The sequence below is a fragment of the Gorilla gorilla genome, chromosome 2 (genome assembly GCF_029281585.2).
Source record: "Gorilla gorilla gorilla isolate KB3781 chromosome 2, NHGRI_mGorGor1-v2.1_pri, whole genome shotgun sequence".
In the NCBI taxonomy this organism is placed as follows: domain Eukaryota; kingdom Metazoa; phylum Chordata; class Mammalia; order Primates; family Hominidae; genus Gorilla; species Gorilla gorilla.
In genome coordinates, this window is record NC_086017.1 from 196,279,832 (window position 1) to 196,299,765 (window position 19,934).

General features: G+C 41.7%; 1 protein-coding gene and 1 long non-coding RNA gene across 5 annotated transcripts in view; one reads left to right on the forward strand and one right to left on the reverse strand.

The window, feature by feature from the left end:
- The window catches only part of LOC109026399 (uncharacterized), a 28,953-nt gene extending 15,727 nt beyond the window's left edge, over positions 1–13,226 (forward strand). Inside the window, exons 3-7 of the long non-coding RNA XR_002005423.3 lie at positions 1,320–1,389; positions 1,882–2,095; positions 2,515–3,065; positions 4,211–4,319; positions 12,958–13,226. This is a non-coding gene — a long non-coding RNA (uncharacterized lncRNA). The remainder of the gene's footprint in view (positions 1–1,319; positions 1,390–1,881; positions 2,096–2,514; positions 3,066–4,210; positions 4,320–12,957) is intronic.
- The window catches only part of EHHADH (enoyl-CoA hydratase and 3-hydroxyacyl CoA dehydrogenase), a 97,240-nt gene continuing 89,198 nt past the window's right edge, over positions 11,893–19,934 (reverse strand). For all 4 annotated transcript variants that reach the window (XM_063704441.1, XM_063704442.1, XM_019024714.4 and 1 more), the window contains one exon: positions 11,893–14,758. In XM_063704441.1, the coding sequence (XP_063560511.1) occupies positions 13,497–14,758 (1,262 nt within the window). In that variant the 3' untranslated portion in view covers positions 11,893–13,496. The remainder of the gene's footprint in view (positions 14,759–19,934) is intronic.

Consider the following 19,934-nt stretch of genomic DNA (forward strand, 5'->3'; position numbering starts at 1 on the left):
GTCTTAGATATCCACCAGACACCCTAACATAAATGTCAAATAGACAAACAAGGGAGAGGTCTAGGCTGAAGGCACGAATTTAGGAGTTCTCTGTGTACGGATGATGCTGAAAACCACAAAACTAAATGAGATCACTGAGACAGCAGGTATGGAGCATGAAAAAAAAGAGATTCAAGGCCTGGGCCCTGGGCTCTCCACTATTTAGAGGTGGGGGAGATAGACAACCAGTAATGGAAGCTGAGCAGGAGACCAATGAGGTGGAAGAAATAAAGAGGCTGGTGAAGTCCTGGAATCAGGCAAAGCAAGCTTTGTAAGGAAGAGGGAATGATCGATGAGCTAAGTGAGATGAAAACCAGGAATTGATCACTGGATTCAGCAATAAAAGTGTCACTGGTTGGCCGGGCACGGTGGCTCACTCCTGTAATCCCAGCACTTTGGGAGGCCGAGGTAGGTGGATCACGAGATTAGGAGTTCAAGATCAGCCTGGCCAAGATGGTGAAACCCCACCTCTACTAAAAATTAGCTGGGCATGGTGGTGAGTGCCTGTAATCCCAGCACTTTGGGAGGCCGAGGCGGGTGGATCACGTGGTTAGGAGTTCAAGATCAGCCCGGCCAAGATGGTGAAACCCAGTCTTTACTAAAAATTAGCTGGGCATGGTGGTGAGCGCCTGTAATCCCAGCTACTTGGGAGGCTGAGGCAGAGAACTGTTTGAACTCAGGAGGCAGAGGTTGCAGTGAGCCAAGATTGCGCCACTGCACTCCAGCCTGGGTGACAAAGCAAGACTCTGTCTAAAAAATAATAAAAAAAAAAGTGTCACTGGTGGACTTGACAAAGGCAGTATTGGTAGAGTGGTAGTGATCAAAACCTGAGTGGAGTAGGTTTAAGGAAGAATGAGAGGAAATGATAGGAAACAATGAGAAAAATCAGTAGAGAAGTTTTGCTGTGAAGAAGAAGCAAGCTGGTAGCTGGAAGGGGAAATGGGATCAAATTTTTTTAATAGAAAAAGGATTTTTAAACAAGATTTTATTTAAGATGGAAGAAAGTACAACTTTATGTACTGATTAGAAAGAAGCTGTAGAGAGAGGGAAGTTGATGAAGCAGAAGAAAGGGGAGAGAATTGCTGGGACCAGGTATTTGAGTAGGTGAAGGGAGATGGTATCTAGAATATAGCGGAGGAGCTGATTTTTAATAGATGGGCAGATAGTTTATTTACAGAAACAAGAGGGAAGGCAGAATATGTGAGCACAGATGCAGGGAGGTGGGTAGATGTGTTGGTGGGCACTTGAGGAAGCTCTCCTGATTGTTTCTATTTTCTCAGTGAAAGAAGCAAGGACATCAGCTGAGAAGGAGGATGGAGAAGGAGGTGACAGAATCTGGAAGAATAGGAGGTATGAAAGAATCATCTAGAGGAATGGGGGAATGAATGGCCTAAAGAAATGTGGTAGCACGGCCTCCTTAAGGTTAAGGAGCATAAATTTTTTAGTGACTACATTCTTCTCTGAATTCCAGTATTAACATTCTACATCATTCATTTGGCACTTGACACTCGTTACATTCAATTATCGATTAACTGTTCTTGAGAGTTCTATCTCCCCCTTTTTCCTGATTATACCTCACTTGTTAGGGCCTCAACTAACATGCCATAAGGAATCATTTAAAACCACATAACTGAGGGCTTCAGAAAATGTAGAACATACGTGTGGCCCCTTGCTGCTGTGACTATGCAGGGCGTGCCGTCTAATTCTCCAGGGCAGTGTTATCAAGTCCATGGGGTTAATCTACATCAAACCACATCCTCCTGCCTGTCCTCTATCTCTAGTGAAGGTGCTATTTTGGCCTCCATAGTTACTTTTTGTTTTATTTTTCAATGTATTCAAAAGCTGGCTGATGCAGTCATTTATTAGAGACCCTCTTGAAGACCCCAAGGAGATACAGAAGTGTTCAATACACATTTGAGACTAGAGGACATGCTAATGCAAATGTTGAGTTTGAGAGGACTCAGGAGAAGGATTTGGAGAGTTGAGAAAGATCAGACATCAGATTAGATGCCATACGATGAAAAGAGTCCACGGCCACACAGGGATGAGTGTCCAGGTGAGGAGGGATGCTGGGAGTTGCAGGTTTCTTGAGCAAATTACAAAAACAGGAGCTGAAAGTATAATGAGAGTGATTAGAGCAATAGTGAAGGTCTACAAGGCAGAGCTCTTTGATGCTGTGCCGCGCTGACCAGATTCCCCCAGCTGCTGCGAGTACTGGCCGTAAGGACCTGAATTGATCCCAGGATACTGATCTTGGCTGATGGTATGTCCAAGGCTATGCCTTCCTCCCTAGGGGCAACCCACAGCCAAAAGCAAGTCAAGGTTGGGGTACAAAGGTCCATCCCCCTTGCCTTAATTTAGGATCTCTGAAGGACTATCCAAGCCCCTGACCTCCCCATGGGTCCACTGAAGCCCCTGTTACATCTGTATCAACCCCTCCTTCTGCTCAATCCTGTTTCCTTCACTCCCTTACAGCTGTTGTTGCCAAGAGCATTCACCAGTAGACCTGCATGGAAATCTCTGCTTCGGGTCTCCTTCCCATTCTATGGCAATTTTAACAGAAGAGGTCCTAAGAGGCAAACCGCTAAAATGGAATTTTGGAACTGGATCATCAACCAGCCACCTGGCAATGAGGACATCATCCCTCGTAGTAAGTGGAGTACTGATACCACCTGGCGTGCTGTGGCTGCAAAAGTTAAAACTTTTACCCATGCAGAAGTTGTGATGGGATATCGCTAGGAAGTAATGAAAGCAATATCTCAGGCGTTTGAGAGGCCTATCGGAAATTGTGATTATATGGAGTCAGATGGTGGTTGCTGGAGGCTATTGCTGCACTGCAGAAATATAATAAAAGATGTGAAGGTGATTAATTACCAATGTAAGATGAACTGTGAACATCACAGGACTTCCTTGGCAGCATATGAAGAAGCTCATCTCCTGTAGTCACAGGGGAGAAAAAGCAGAGTATCAGGCCCGGAACTTAATTATAAGGAAAGTGGAGTTCTGCAAAAGGCTGAATTTTCATGGTAAGTCCACCATGATAAGGTTAGGGCTTTGATTAGGAAGAAGTGGGACCCTGTGACTTGGGATGGGGACATCGGGTCAATTAATCTGAAAATCTCAAATTCTGGGATTCCCCTAAATGCTCTGGGCCTGCAGAAGTGACCTACCTTTCCCTGCTAAACACTAGTGCTCCTCACTTGCTTGAAGATAAGAGGTTTCTGTCCTATAAGACAACACATGCCCAGCTCAGAAAATGCCCCTAGAACAATAATTAGAGTTAAGTCACGAAATAACTCATCCAGGGAGGTGTTGAGATCACTAGGGGAGAAAAGGGATCATACCCTTAAGGTGCTGTAGGACGTAGCCAACACCTATCAGCAGAAGCCAGGAGAGCATGTGTGGGACTAGACCTGAGGTTGCTAGATCAAGTGAGTGGCAGAACATAAACTTTGGTAGGTAGAGTTTATCCACATGGAAACACTCTTCAAGACACAAGATTCAACGCCTAGGCACTCTAGGAGACGTTGTTAATATGCTGCTAGGTTAACCATTGAAACTGCTATGGCAGATGGTTGAGGAAGAGATCCAAAGCCTCAGAGAAGTAGCTTGAGGTAAGGATATGTGGGCAATGGTAAACAGCTTGGATGATTGGTCAAGTCCTAGAAGGAGGAATATTGGAAGTCAGGGGACAGTGAGAACTAGGGAACTTAGAGATGGATGACCTGTGGGAGCGGGTGTGAAACGTGAAAAGCAGTGTATCACATATTAATGACCTCCAGAGAACACCTACTACAGAAGATGAATTAAGCAACCAAGTAGACAGAGCGGCCAGGCTAGCTGACATCAGCTAGTCACGATCACTGCCCACCTTAGCACTGGCATGACTGGCCCATGAACAGAGTAGGCATGGTTGTAGGGATAGAGGCCGTGCATGAACCCAACAGAAGGGGCTCCCACTCACCAAGGCTGATCTAGTTGCTGAATGTACAGTTTACTAGCCAGAGACTAGTAAATGCTGCACCCCGGGGGCTGGTACTCAAGGATACCAATCAACCACTTGGCGGTAAGTCGGCTACATCAGAACTCTTCTACTCTGGGAGGATCAGTGATCCATCTTGACTGGAATTGATGTATATTCCAGATATCGGTTTTTCTTTTCTGACTACAGGGTTTCAGCACCATTCTCCAAGGACTTAGAATCTGAATCAGCGGTACAAGACCTCACATAATATTGCATCAGGGAAAAGGACATACTTTGGAACAAAAGGACAAAAGAGGTATAGAAGTGGATGGACGGCTATGGGATCCTCTAGTCCAATCACATATTGTACTACATAGAAGCCGCTAGCCTTCCTATTAGAGCAATGGGATATATCTTTGCAGGTACTGTTGAGGTGCCAGTTTCGAAATGATGCCCCATGAAATGGGGTATCACTCTCCAGGATATAGTTCATACTCTAAGTCAATAATCACATAGGGTGCTATGTTACCAATAGATAGAATACAGGGTTATAGACACCAAATAGTGGAAGTAGAAGTGGCCCCCTTGGGGAATTTTATTTCCCGCAAGAGCAACTAACACTCTGTATCTAGAAGTCCTGGTTCCTAGAGGGGAAATACTTCCACCAGAGATAGAGTAAGAATCTCTTAAGCTATGACTGCCCCCCAGTCACTTCTGGCTCTTTGTAACCATCCTGGCATGGGTAATTGACCCTGCTCATCAGAAGAAGGTAAGATTACAGATAAAACATAGGCAAGGCTGTATAGAAAACTAGAGTAACATAATTAACAAGCTTGATCTAATAGTAGAATTCCATATTCATGAAATAGAGAATGAAAATTCTAGCACACATAGAATATTTATAAAAACTGATGGCAGGTGAGATCAAAAGAAGTCTATTAAACAAATACTGAAGAGTTGATGGCTTGTAAGCTGACGATTGCTAAGCATTTTTTAAAAATTTTTTTTGAGATGGAGTCTCATTCGGCGGCCCAGGATAGAGGGCAGCAGCACGGTCTTGTTTCATGGCAACCTCCACCTCCCTGGTTCAAGCAATTCTCCTGCCTCAGCCTCCCAAGTAGTTGGCATTACAGATGCACACCACCATGCCTAGCTAATATTTTGTATTTTCAGTAGAGACAGGGTTTTGCCATGTTTGCCAGGCTGGTCTCAAACTCCTGACCTCAGTTGATCCACCCGCCTTGGCCTCCCAAAGTGTTGGGATTACAGGCATGAGCCACCACGTCCGGCCTGCCAGGCATTTTTAATCATGCACCTTCACTGTTGTAGATTAGGTTTCCTGGGAAGCAGACTCTGAGATTGAGATTCATGTGCAAAATTATCAGTTATAACCCAAACCTTGGCATCACACAATATTCCCATGTAACAAACCTGCATGTGTACCCCCAATCTAAAATCAAAGTTGAAATTATAAATAAATAAACAAATAAACAAAAAACCCCCAAAATGTTTAGGGAGAGATCTCAGAATTAACACCACTGAAAGAGAGGAGAGAGAAGCAGGAATGAGCAGAGGAAGAAGTTGAGGAGCATTGCAGGATGAAGGAAGACCCCATTCCAATCAATGTGACCCACCAGGAGGAAGACCTCATTCCAATCAACGTGACCCACCAGGAGGAAGACTTCATTCCAATCAACGTGACCCACCAGGAGGAAGACCCCATTCCAATCAATGTGACCCACCAGGAGGAAGACCCCATTCCAATCAATGTGACCCACCAGGAGGAAGACCTCATTCCAATCAACGTGACCCACCAGGAGGAAGACCTCATTCCAATCAATGTGACCCACCAGGAGCTCTAGACTATGTCAGCCCTGCAGAGCTGGGGTAAGGGGACTCCTGCACGGAGCAAATTACCTTTGGAAGAAGGTGTGACCTTGAGCAAGGCAGTCCCTAAAGAAGGCCATCTTCTGGCAGCACTTCTGGAAGCTGGGAGAATTAATCAATCTTTCATTCCTGAAAGAGGATCTGGGTAGCACACCACAGAAAATTTTAGTATATATATCTAATATGCAGAATGCTTATTGACTTACAAATCATATACTTTTCCTATTATATTGATATACATGTACATTATACAACACAAAAAAAGAAATTTATAAATGATTAGATATTGATTAAATAATATATTAAAACACCTTACTAATATGTGATGGTTTCATATTATTATTAGCTAATATCAGACAGTATACTTTTAGGGCAAACTTCACTATTTATGGCAGGTACATAAATACTTCTTTTTTAAAAAATTTATTTATTATTATTATTTTTGAGACGGAGTTTTTCTCTTGTTGCCCAGGCTGGAGGGCAGTGGCGCGATCTCAGCTCACTGTAACTTCTGCCTCCTGGGTTCAAGTGATTCTCCTGCCTCAGCCTCCCGAGTAGCTGGGATTACAGACGCGTGCCACCATGCCAGTTAATTTTTGTATTTTTAGTAGAGACGGGGTTTCACCATGTTGGTCAGGCTGGTCTTGAACTCCTGATCTCAGGTGATCCACCTGCTTCAGCCTCCCAAAGTGCTGGGATTACAGGCTTGAGCCACCACACCCAGCCATCAATCAAAATTTCTGATAATCTTCTTGATAATTTCCATTTTTTTGGCCAACTTCTTGCGAGATTTGACTAACTCATTCTACCTTGTAATGCAGCTGACTAAAAGCTGACACCAGAACTGCCAGCTCTGCCATTTTCTCGTTGCTCACCTTTGCTTGCTTTGTTTTATCTTCAATTGTGCTTTCTTTGAAGGAATCCTTTTTTTTATAATTTTATTTTTTAATTAACAAATAATAGCTATACATATTCATGGGGCTTATGGCGATGTTTTGATACATACACTGTATACTGTTCAGATCAGGCTAATTAGCATATTCATCAGTTCAAACATTTATCATTTCTCTGAGTCTAGAAAATTCAATATTCTCCTTCCAGCTATTTGAAACTATATAACATATTATTGTGAACTATATCATCCTACAGCGCTATAGAACACTGGAACTTATTCCTCCAATCTAGGTGTAATTTTGTATCCTTTAACAGATCTCTCCCTCTCCCTCCTTTCCCCTTACCCTTCCCAGCCTCTGGTATCCTCTGTTACACTTTTTTCACTTCTATGAGATCTGCTTTTTTTAGCTTCCCCATATGAGTGAGAACATGTGGTATTTAGCTTTCTGTTCTTGGCTTATTTCACTCAGCATAACATCTTCCAGTGCCATCCATGTTGCCACGAATAACAGGGTTTATTCTTTTTTACGGCTGAACAATATTCCGTTGTGTATGTGTACCCCATTTTCTTTATCCATTCATAAGTAAATTTTTTAAGAGGGCCTCCCTTCAAGGAATTTTTTGTGACGGTTAGTTTAGTTAAATTAAATAATTTAGTCTGACTATCCACTTACCCCATTACATAGAATCTACAATATTTCTCGATACGCTGAAAGCAAATGAAAGTGGGAGGATACCACTGTCAGCCTCTGCATTTTGGATGTTGCCTGCTTTGCTCAGGACACCTCATAGCTGTCCGAGATGCAGCCTGTTGAGGGCAACAGTGAACATCAGCACACAAAATATTAATCAAGATTAAGTTCTTATTTGTAGGCAAAAATAAGTAGCAATGGTAGTTCTAGTATCTTCTGCCTGCACCTCTGTGGAACATTTTTCATGCTCTTTTGGGTAGAGGCACCCCATTTTGGAGATCTCTGATCTAGTGAGCAGAAAGTTCATGCACCCCAGATTTAGTACTTTTAGTCAGTGCTGAGAGATGCTGCTTTTCCAAGTTTTCTTCTTTTCCCTTGTGCTATTGTTGATCACTTCTCCTTCTGTTAATACATATTTTCTTCAGGAATGTTTTTTATTTCTAATTAAGTAATAGTCAAGCTGAGGTTCAAGTAGGCCTGTGAGACTATTTCCTACCAAATGTTTATTTACAGCCCTATTCTCAGGTTCTGAGTGGGCATCCCCGCCTGCCCACAACAGTTATACGTGAAACATATAAAAGTTTCTGAGTAATTAAACATCAAGTTGAAAAACACATCGGACTGGCAAAAACATGTTTTTAAAAAACAAATTTTGTTTAATGAGACTAGATTCTTAACACTACCTGTGTGGCCAAGCCTGGTGGCTCATGCCTGTAATCCCAGCACTTTGGGAGGCCGAGGCGGGTGGATCACCTGAGGTCAGGAGTTCGAGAACAGCCTGGCCAACATGGTGAAACCCCGTCTCTACTAAAAATAGAAAAAATAGCTGGGTGTGGTGGCACATGCCTGTAATCCCAGCTGCTTGGGAGGCTGAGGCAGGAGAAGTGCTTGAACCCAGGAGGCAAAGGTTGCAGTGAACCGAGATCGCGCCATTATGCTCCAGCCTGGGCGACAAGAGTGAAACTCTGTCCCAAAATAAATAAATAAATAAAACTACTTGTGTATCAGAATTGCCTATAGCACTGAGAAAACAAACAAACAAACAAACAAAAAACAAAGAACCCCAAACTGTACTAATTCTTGGATCCCACTTGCATTCATTCAGATTTTAGGGTCAGTTATGAGTAAAGACTTAAAAATAACACGAAATTCTCCATGATACGAGTTGATTGCTCTCTCACATAAATGACTGCTGGAGGTAGGGTGGCAATGCTGCTCCATGAGCTCCTCAGGGACCCAGGCTCTTTACTGCTCTTCATTCCTGCTCTTCATTCCAGGGCCTGGCCTCTGTCTTCATGGTCTAGTCTAGTGGCTGCAACTCTGGCCATCACATCTGTGTTCCAGGCAGGAAGATGGAGGAAGAGACAAAAATGAAATGGGCAAAGGCTGTACATCATCTTCTGTACATGACAGAAGCTGCCATGTGACAATCCCTCTGACATCCCATTGTCTAGAAGTTAGTCACATATCCACAATTCCATATAAGAGAAGCTGACAAATACGTTGTGTATTCTGGGCAACTATATGTTTAGCTAACAATTGGGACATTTATCCCTACATAAGAAGAGAAACTCTGGGGGACAGCCAACGGTCAATTTCCAAATCAACAACACTCTAGGCCTTGGCCAGCTTTGGAAATCCATGTGCATTTAGGATCTGGTTGGAGAAGGTTTTGCCCTAAGCTCATGCTAGGGATATCACACTATGGCTAGAATTAGCAACTGTTTGTGTGTCGTCTTAGAGAATGTGGAATAGCCCTAAGTACAGTGAAAATGTGCGCATCAGCAACTGCATTAGCTCTGCTCATGTCATCTTATGAGATGCTTTCAGGCACTCATTCTGCCAGGCTACTTTAAGTTTGGGTGAAAAAGAAGAAATAAATATTTCAGTTGAAATGCACAGAGGGACCAGGTGCAGTAGCTCATGCCTGTAATCTGAGCACTTTGGGAGGCTGAGACAGGAGGATCCCTTGAGCCCAGAAATTTGAGATTAGCCTGGGCAACATAGTATCTATAAAAAATAAAAAATAAATTAAATGCCCTGGTATTCTTTGGACAAGAGTTTAAAGTTCTGTTCATCTCTCTCATAATCCTCTTTCTCAGGGTGCTAGGAAAAAAATATTAAAAAGAACAAACAAAATGCAATCATTTTGTCCCATTTTGTCCCAAATTTGGTCCCATTTGGTGATCCAGTCTAAATAGAGGTTTTCTCAGCCACTTTTGTCAACTATTATTTAGAAAGATACAGCAATAACCAGAAGAGTTTTTGGCTTGAAACTGCCACACAGAGTGTCCTGGTAACAAAACTAGGCATTATACAATTCCTGGGGATGTCATTCATATCTTTTCTATGTGGATGACAACCCCTTGGTACACAGTATGAATGGTGTCCGCTGGAGTTGTGAATGCTGCTGTCCTGCCTGGAAGCAGTGTAACTTGTCTGTTAATCTCAAAATACGTATAAGCTAGTAAGATAAGCAGATGGTACTGACAGTCCCAAGAATAGTCAAGAACTATTCTGTTCTTGCAGAAAGCTGCTTTTAAACATAGTCCAGAGAACTTGATTTAATCTTATCAATGGCTACCAAAAAGGTTCAGATAATCTAGTGAGGCTGCAATATTTCTGATTTCTAGGTATTTGTTTTAAAGACAAATCTAAGACCTTGAAATTTTAGGTTCCTACAGTGCAGTAGAGTGTGATTTGCATAAAGAATTCTGTAACATCATTAATCAGGGGAATTTAGGATTCCTCACTTTATCGCTCTCATGCACACCTGTTCCTGCTGAAAGTACATAAATAGAGAGCAACTGCAGCTGCATAGTGGCTTTACTGATTTAAGTAGTATCATTAAGAACATCTTTCAAGCTGAGAGTCTTACAGCTTCAAGGGTGTTTCCAATATATAATTCCCATCAGAGTCAACGATCATTAGAACATATTTTTTAAAACAAAATCCAAAGTTTTTTTTTAAGTTTTAAAATTATTAACAAAATCAGCCATTTAAGCAAGTATATTTTCAAGGACAGGAGAGGATATCCTGAAAATGTCATCATATTAACTACTATTATATGTGGGACCCAGCAAATTCGAATTAGTTTGGCTTCATTTGATGTAAAATAAGAAGGAATGAACTCATATTTTCTTCTTCCTGTTTTCTTTCTCATTTTTTTTCTTGAGATGGAGTCTTTCTCTGTCACCCAGGCTGGAATGTAGTGGCACGATCTTGGCTCACTGCAACCTCCGCCTCCCGGGTTTAAGGGATTCTCCTGCCTCAGCCTCCCGAGAAGCTGAGACTACAGGCATGCGCCCCACGCCTGGCTAATTTTTGTATTTTTAGTAGGGACGGGGTTTCACCATGTTGGCCAGACTGGTCTCAAACTCCTGACCCCAAGTGATCTGCCCACCTTGGCCTCCCAAAGTGCTGGGATTACAGGCATGAGCCACCGTGCCGGGCTGCTCTTGCCATTTTCTATGGTCCTTAACCTTTACTGGGTCATGATACTTTTGTTTTTTTTTTTTTTTTTTTGAGACAGAGTCTCACTCTGTTGCCCAGGCTGGAGTACAGTGGCATGATCTCGGCTCACTGCAACCTCTGCCTCCCGGGTTCAAGTGATTCTCCTGCCTCAGCCTCCTAAGTAGCTGGGACTACAGGCGCGTTCTACCACACCCAGCTAATTTTGTGTATTTTTAGTAGAGATGGGGCTTCACCGTTTTAGCCAGGATGGTCTCGATCTCCTGACCTCATGATCCACCCGCCTTGGCCTCCCAAAGTGCTGGGATTACAGGCGTGAGTCACTGCGCCTGGTCGGGTCATGATACTTTTTAGAATATGATGTGAGATATGGTACCTTTTCCAAGAAATGCACTCAGATACATATACACAAACTTTATCCTAACATTTCAGGGGTTATTGACTCATACAATCTATTCATAGACCCTCTAGTTTCAAAACCTCAATCTAGGCCTGGCGCGGTGGCTCACGCCTGTAATCCCAGCACTTTGGGAGGCCGAGGCGCGTGGATCACGACATCAGGAGATTGAGATCATCCTGGCTAACATGGTGAAACCCTGTCTCTACTGAAAAATACAAAAAATTAGCCAGGCGTGGTGGCGGGCACCTGTAGTCCCAGCTACTCAGGAGGCTGAGGCAGGAGAATGGTGTGAACCTGGGAGGCAGAGCTTGCAGTGTGCCAAGATAGCGCCACTGCACTCCAGCCTGGGCGACAGAGCAAGACTACAGCCAGAAAAACACACACACACACAAAAAAAAAAAACAAAAAAAAAAAACCCCTTAATCTAGAGGCCACTGTAGGGTGAAAATAAGTTGCAAGAACTCAAAATTAATTCCAGGTTTGAAGAAAAAGTTAGTGGGTTTTTTTTAACATTGATTTGAAAACAAGTCACTTTGGAGACAAAATTACTACTTTCAGGAATCATTTTTATTGATGTCTTTAATTTCACAAACCAAATTATATAAAATTAAGTAGTACACATTTCAAACGTAATAATTGTGCTCTGTACAATTCAAGGCACACTTGGATTTTTTGTTGGTTTTTTGTTTGCTTTTTAACAACAGAAAACTTATACTCTATTCATTCAAGATTTTTCCATCAGAACTTTCATCATTTTATTTGGGTTCACAGGTGAAAATATTGTGAAAGTTCATTTACACCACAATGAAGGATAACATCTTCAGCCCCATTTATTTACTAACAACTTTATTGAGATATAATTCACATACCATATAATTCACCCACTTAAAATACACAACTCAATGGTTTTTAATATATTGTTATGTGACCATTACCACAATAAGTTTAGACCATTTTCATGAACCATAAAGAAATCCTGTACCCATTAGATGAATCCTGTACTCCCCATCCATCACCCCCAATTCTAGCCTTAGGCAACCACTAATGTACGGAAAGTATTTTTTGTAGAGACAGGGTTTTGCTATGTTGCCCAGGCTGGTCTCAAATTTCTGGCCTCAAACAATCCTCCTGCCTCAGCCTCCCGAAGTGCTGGGATTACAGGTGTGAGCCACTGTGCCTGGCCCTTTATTTCTTTTTATGGCTGAATAATAGTCCATTGTATGGATATACCAGATTTGGTTTATCTATTCATTAGTTCATAGACATTTGGGTTGTATCCAGCTTTTGGCCATTATGAATAATTCTGCTATAAATATTTGTGTACAAGTTTTTGTATTGACCAGCCCCTTAATTTTTAACTACACAAGGCAAAAAGTAAAAAGAGAAGAACTCTTACAACAAAATCATACAAAATATGTTTTGCAACAATTTTAGATTTTTCAAGATTCAACCATTTCCATATGTAACATCACAGAGGCTTGTCATGACAGGGAAACTGGTGTCATTACTCTATCACAGAATTCGGAAATCCTAGAAGGTTAGATGTTCTCTAAGACCCTTCTTACACTAAGTTAACGACTTACTACTTTCTATTATTTCTCCATAAACAGAGGAGGAAAGACCAGAAGAGGAAAGGCTTGCCACACTAACCTGAGTTCCCTGTGCTGGTCTGAAGTACTCAGTTCCCTTACCAATTTCCAACTGTCTTTTTCCTACAACTTTAATGTTTGTTGAGTGTATGTATGATTCATAAGATTTCTGATCAATACTATGTGTGTGACATTGAAAGGAGTCAAAATGAATGTATGACTTAGCTGCATTTATCATTTATTAATTGATGACACATTTATCCAATGATCAAAGCATTTGAGAATCTCAACTTATGCCTGAGCCTCTTACATCAGCTATTATGGTATTACATTCACACAAGTTCATGCATTGAATTTGTCTGATAAGGACAGATTCAGAGGCATAGGAAGCACATTCCTAAAGATTTGACCATTAGAGTCGTCACACAGAAGATTCTACTAACTATTTCTTTTGCTTTGTATTTCAGAACAATCTTACTTTGGATTTTTGATTTAATTTCACTGAAATTCAGTCAGCATTACCTGATGCTAGCATGTGAGGCGTAATCTGGAAGACTGAATCACAATTTACTGCTAGGGGAGCCTGCCAAGCTTTGCCATTCTTTCAGGGGAGGGTTTCCCTGAGAAGCCAGTTTTTTTAGATAGTCACTTGGCTCCAGTTGGGGAATATCAGGGTTCTGCCTGTAATATTTCTGCAACTTCTCTAGAACTCTGGGCAACCCAACTGTGGAAGCATAGAACATGGGCCCGCCCTTGTGCCTTGGCCATCCATATCCATGTAAATAGACAACATCAATGTGCTCTGGGCTAGCAGCTATCCCTTCTCCCAAGATACGGAATGCTTCATTGATAAGTGAATATAAGCAGCGCTCAAGGATCTCATCCTGGCTAATGGTACGTGGTTCAATGTGATGGGTTTCTCTATACTGTGATAGGAATTTGGAAAGCCAGGGATCAGGTTTGTGAATCCTACCCAATGGCTTGTCATATTGATACCAACCCTTACCTGTCTTCTGGCCAAATCGTCCTAATTCACAGAGCACATCAGGAATTGGGCAGTATCTCCTATTACCCCTTTTTCGGGCAGGAGTTCCTGGAGGCAATGTAGGTCCAGTAAGACCTTGTCCCTTTCTAGATTTCCAGCCCACATCCAACCCAGCAAGATCAGACACTCTAAAAGGTCCCATTTTAAAACCAAACTCTTCCAGCACCTGATCTACCTCCTCTGGTTTGCTGCCTTCTTCTAACAAGAAATATGCCTGATTGTAATAAGGATTCAACATTCGATTCCCCACAAATCCAAAACAGTTGCCTACAACGACTCCAATCTTTTTAATCTTTTTTGATAAGTTCATAACAGTGGCAATGGTAGTGGGGGAAGAGTATTGGCTGGGAATAACCTCTAACAACTTCATGACATGAGCTGGCGAAAAGAAGTGGGTACCAATGACCAAGTGAGGACGATCAGTGGAAGAAGCAATCTCATCAATATCCAGGGCTGAAGTATTAGTGCACAAAAATGCTTCTGGTTTGCACACAGCTGAGAGTTCAGCAAAGACCTGCTTCTTCAGGCTCATTTCCTCAAATACTGCTTCAATGACTAAATCTACACCACCAAGCTCCTTCATAGATGAAGTTAACCTGGGTTTTGGTCCTGACCAAGGGTGGCCGCTCTGTTGCATTTTGGAGGCTTCTTTTTCCAAGACTGAGGTTATCATCTTGTTTGCAGTTGCTAGCTGGTTTTTGTCCGAGTCTACAGCAATCACAGGAATCCTGGCCCTTGCAAAAGAAATGACAATGCCTCGGCCCATTGTTCCCAAGCCTGCAGATAAAAATCAAAGGAGAAAAAGAATGATTCAGTGGTATTGGGAACTGATAAATTATTCACTGGATGGAAGGCTTATGTGACAATGTGGCATTTAAAGAGATTGATTCAAGAAACACAAATGGATTGAGTACTAGTTAAGACTCTGCACTCTCTTAAGTGTTTCAGAGGATATAAAAATTAGTCAGATTCACACACACAAATAGAAGCTATACAAACTAATAAATGAGTCCAACGAGATTGTAGGTACACAATTGATATACAAAAATCAAGTATATTTCTATATTTTAGAAATAAACAATCTGAATATAAAATTAAAAGAAACAATTCTACTTACAATAGCATCAAAAAGAATAATACACAGGAAGAAATTTAACAAAGAATAGGAGGATTTGTACACTAAAAAGTACAAAACATTGTTAATAGAAATTAAGTAAGACCAAATAAATGGAAAAACATTAAATGTTTTTGTATCAGACACCTTAATATTGTTAAGGTGGTAATACTACCCAAATTGATGTGAAGAACCAACACAATTCCTATAAAAATCCCAGCTGGTTTTTTGCAGAATCAATAAGCTGATCCTAAAATTCACATAGAAATGCAAGAAATCCAGAAGAGCCAAAACAATACTGAAAAAGAACAAAGTTGGAGGATTCACTCTTCCCAATTTCAAATTGTATGGCAAAACTATTCAAGGTTGGGTGAGGTGGCTCATGCCTGTAATCCCAGCACTTTGGGAGGCCAAGGTGAGAGGATCCAGGAGTTTGGAACCAGGAGTTTGAGACCAGCCCGGGCAACATAGTGAGACTCCAACTCTATAAAAAATTAAAAATTAGCCAGGGGGCCAGGTGCAGTGGCTCACACCTGTAATCCCAGCACTCTGGGAGGCCGAGGTGGGCAGATCACCTGAGGTCAGGATTTCCAGACCAGCCTGACCAACACGGAGAAACCCCATCTCTACTAAAAATACAAAATCAGCTGGGTGTGGTGGTGCATGCCTGTAATCCCCACTACTCAGGAGGCTGAGGCAGGAGAGAATCACTTGAACCTAGGAGGCAGAGGTTGCAGTGAGCCAACATCGCACCATTGCACTCCAGCCTGGGCAACAAGAGTGAAACTCCATCTCAACAACAACAACAACAACAACAATAAAAATTAGCCAGGCATGATGGTGCATGCCTATAGTCACAGCTATTTGGGAAGCTGAAACAGGAGGATATCTTGAGCCCAGGAGTTTGATGATTGCAGTGAGCTATGATCACACTACTGCACTCCAGCCTATGTGACAGAGTGAGACCCTGTCTCAAAAAAAAAAAAAAAAAAAAAAAAAAAAAGAAGCCTACAGTATTTAAGACAGTGTAAGACAGTGGTCATTGCAAAAGGATAGACATATAGATTAGCAGAATAGAACTGATAGCCAAAAGCAAACCCACACAATTATGGCCAATTGATTTTTAACAAGAGTGCCAAGAACATTCAATGGAGAAAGTATAGTCTTTTCAACAAATGATGCTGGGACAACTGGATATCCACATAGAAAAGAATGAAGTTGGACCCTTACCTCAGACCATATACAAAACTAACTCAAAATGGATCATAGGCCTAAATGTAAGAGCTAAAACTATAAAATTCTTAGAAGCAGATCTTAGGAGTAAGTCTGATGGATGGATACATCTTTGTGATCTTGAATTAGGCAATGGTTTCTAAGACATGACACCCAAAGCACAAGCAACACATGGGTAATAATCACATGAAAAAATGTTCAACATCAATAGTCATTAAGGGAATGCAAATCAAAACCACAATGAGATAATGCTTCAAACCCACTAGGATTGCAATAATGAAAAAGACAGACAATAACAAATTTTGGTGAGGATTTGGGGAAATTAGAACTCTGATACATTGCTGGCAAATTTTTTAAATGGTACAGTTGCTGCAAAAAACAGTTTAGCAGTTACTCAAAATGTTAAACATGGAGTTACTTTATGATCCAGCAATTCCACTGATATCTAAATCTCCAAGAGAACTGAAAATATATGTCCACATAAAGCTTGTACATGAATGTTCAGTAGCAGCATTATTCAAAATAGCCAAATGCAGCCATAAAAAAGAATAAAATCACACACTTGCAACAACATAGATGCAGCTGGAGGCCATTATCCTAAGCAAATTAACACAGAAACAGAAAACCAAATACTGCATGCTCTCACTTACAAGTGTGAGCTGAACACTGGGTACACATGGCCCCAAAGATGTGAACAATAAACACTGGGGATTCCAAAAGCGGGAGTGAGGGAAGACGGAAGGGTTGAAAACCTACCTATCGGGTACTATGTTCACTACTTGAGTGAACATTAGAAGCCCAAACCTTGGCATTACGCAATACATACACCCATGTAACAAACCTGCACACGTACCCCCTGAATCTAAAATAAAATTTAAAAAATAATTTCAGAAACCCTGAGCTAAGGCTGGATCCAGAAAATTGTGTATATTACCTGTACACAGAATGTATACACATCTTTCTTATCTCCTCCTTAAGAGAAATAGATCAGTGGCTATCAGTACTTGTTAATTAAACTAGGGGGCATTATATCTTCAACAGAATCAACTGTCTTCCACAGAAATGGAATATTCCAAAATCTGAGATACGATGAGACATTTTAAAATGAAATCTATTAATTTAGTGTAGTTCTCCTGCTTTGTGATTTTCCTGTATCAATGTCACTTGGCATTTTTTAAAGCTTTAAAATATTTTCCTGTAAATTTTGCATTTATACAATAAAAATAAATTTCATTTTCTCACATTAAAAAATTAGCCAAAAAAATAAAAGCAATTTGAATGTTCATCAACTGGTGAATAGATACACAAAATGGAGAATATTATTCGGCCATAAAAAGGAATAAAATACGAGGCGGGTAGATCACCTGAGGTCAGGAGTTCAAGACCAGCCTGACCAACATGGTGAAGCCCCATCTCTACTAAAAATACAAAAATTAGCTGGACGTGGTGGTGCACACCTGTAATCCCAGCTACTTGGGAGGCTGAGGCAGGAGAATCGTTTGAACCTGGGAGGCGGAGGTTGCAGTGATCCGAAATCACGCCATTGCACTCCAGCCCGGGCAACAGGAGCAAAATTCTGTCTCGAAAAAAAGAAAAAAAAAAGAATAAAATAATGATACATACTATAACATGAATGGATCTTGAAAGCATTATGCTAAGTTAAAGAAGCCAGGGCCGGACGCGGTGGCTCATGCCTGTAATCCCAGCACTTTGGGAGGCCAATGCGCAAGGATCATTTGAGCTCAGGAGTTCAAGACCAGCCTGGCCAACATGGCAAAACCCTGTTTCTACCAGAAATGCAAAAAATTAGCCAGGCGTGGTGGCATGTGCCTATGGTCCCAGCTCCTCAGGAGGCTGAGGTGGGAGGATTGCTTGGGCTCAGGCGGCAGTGGTTGCAATGAGTCGAGATTGTGTCACTGCACTCCAGCCTGGGTGACAGAGTGAGACTCCATCTTGAAGAAAAAAAAAAAGCCAGACACAAAACGCTACATATTGTATGGTTCCATTTATATGAAATGTCCAGAATAGGCAAATCCACAGAGACAGAAAATAGATTCGTGGTTGCCAAGGGCTGGAGGGAAGGGTGATGGAGAGTGACTATTGATGGGTAGAGGATTTCTTTGGGGAGTGATGAGAATGTTCTAAAACTGATGTGACAATGGTTGCATAAACTCTGTCAATATCTAACAAACATTGAATTGTATTCTTTTTTGGTGATACGCTTACTATGCATTTTCTTATTTTTAAAAATTGTGGCAAAATACACATAAGGTTTCCCATCATAGCCATTTCTAAGTGCACAGTTCAGTGGCATTAAATGCATTCACAAGGTGTGCAACCATCATCAGAACTCTTTCGAATTGCAAAGCTGAAACTCTGCACCTACTAAATGATAACTCCCCATTTTCCCTCTCCCCAACCCTGGCCAACCATTCTGTTTTCTATATCTGTGCATTTGACTACTCCAGGTACCTCATATAAGTGGAATTATGCAGTATTTGATCTTTTATGATTGGCTTATTTCACTTAGCAGTATGTCCTCATGGCTCACCCATGTTGTAACATGTGTCAGAATTTTCTTCCTTTTTAAGGCTGAATAATATTCCATTGTATGCATATACCAAATTTTATTTACCCATTCATCCTTCAGTGGATACTTGGGTTGCTTGTACTGTTGGGCGATTGTGAATAATGCTATTATGAACATGAGTGTAAAAATATCTGTTTGAGTCCCTGCTTTCAATTCTTTTTTTGTTTGTTTGTTTGAGATGGAGTCTCTCTCTGTCACCCAGACTGGATTGCAGTGGCGTGATTTCGGATCACTGCAACCTCCGCCTCCTGGGTTCAAGCGATTCTCCTGCCTCAGCCTCCCAAGTAGCAGGGATTACAGGTGTGCATCACCACGTCCAGCTAATTTTTGTATTTTTAGTAGAGATGGGGTTTCACCATGTTGGTCAGGCTGGTCTCGAATTCCTGACCTCAAGTGATCCACCTGCCTTGGCCTCCCAAAGTGCTGGGATTACAGGAGTGAGCCACTGTGCCTGGCCCCTGCTTTCAATTCTTTGGGGTAAATATCCGGAAGTGGAATTGCTGGATTATACGGCAATTTTTACCTTTTTGACAAACTGTCATGCTGTTGTCCATAGCAGCTGCAACATTTTATTATTTATTTATTTGTTCATTTTTTGAGATGGAGTCTTGCTCTGTCACCCAGGCTGGAGTGCAGTGGTGTGATCTCAGCTCACTGTAACCTCCGCCTCCCGAGTTCAAGCGATTCTCGTGCCTCAGCCTCCGGAGTAGCTGGGATTACAGGCACCTGCCACCATGCCTGGCTAATTTTTTTGTATTTTTAGTAGAGACAGGGTTTCATCATGTTGGCCAGGCTGGTCTCGAACTCCTGACCTCAGGTGATCCACCCACCTTGGCCCCACAAAGTGCTGGGATTACAGGGGTGAGCCACTGTGCTCAGCCGCAGCTGTACCATTTTACACTGAATCACTTTAAAAGGGTGAATTTTGGCCAGGCACAGTGGCTCATGCCTGTAATCCCAGCACTTTGAGAAGCTGAGGCAGGTGGATCACTTGAGGCTAGGAGTTTCAGACCAGC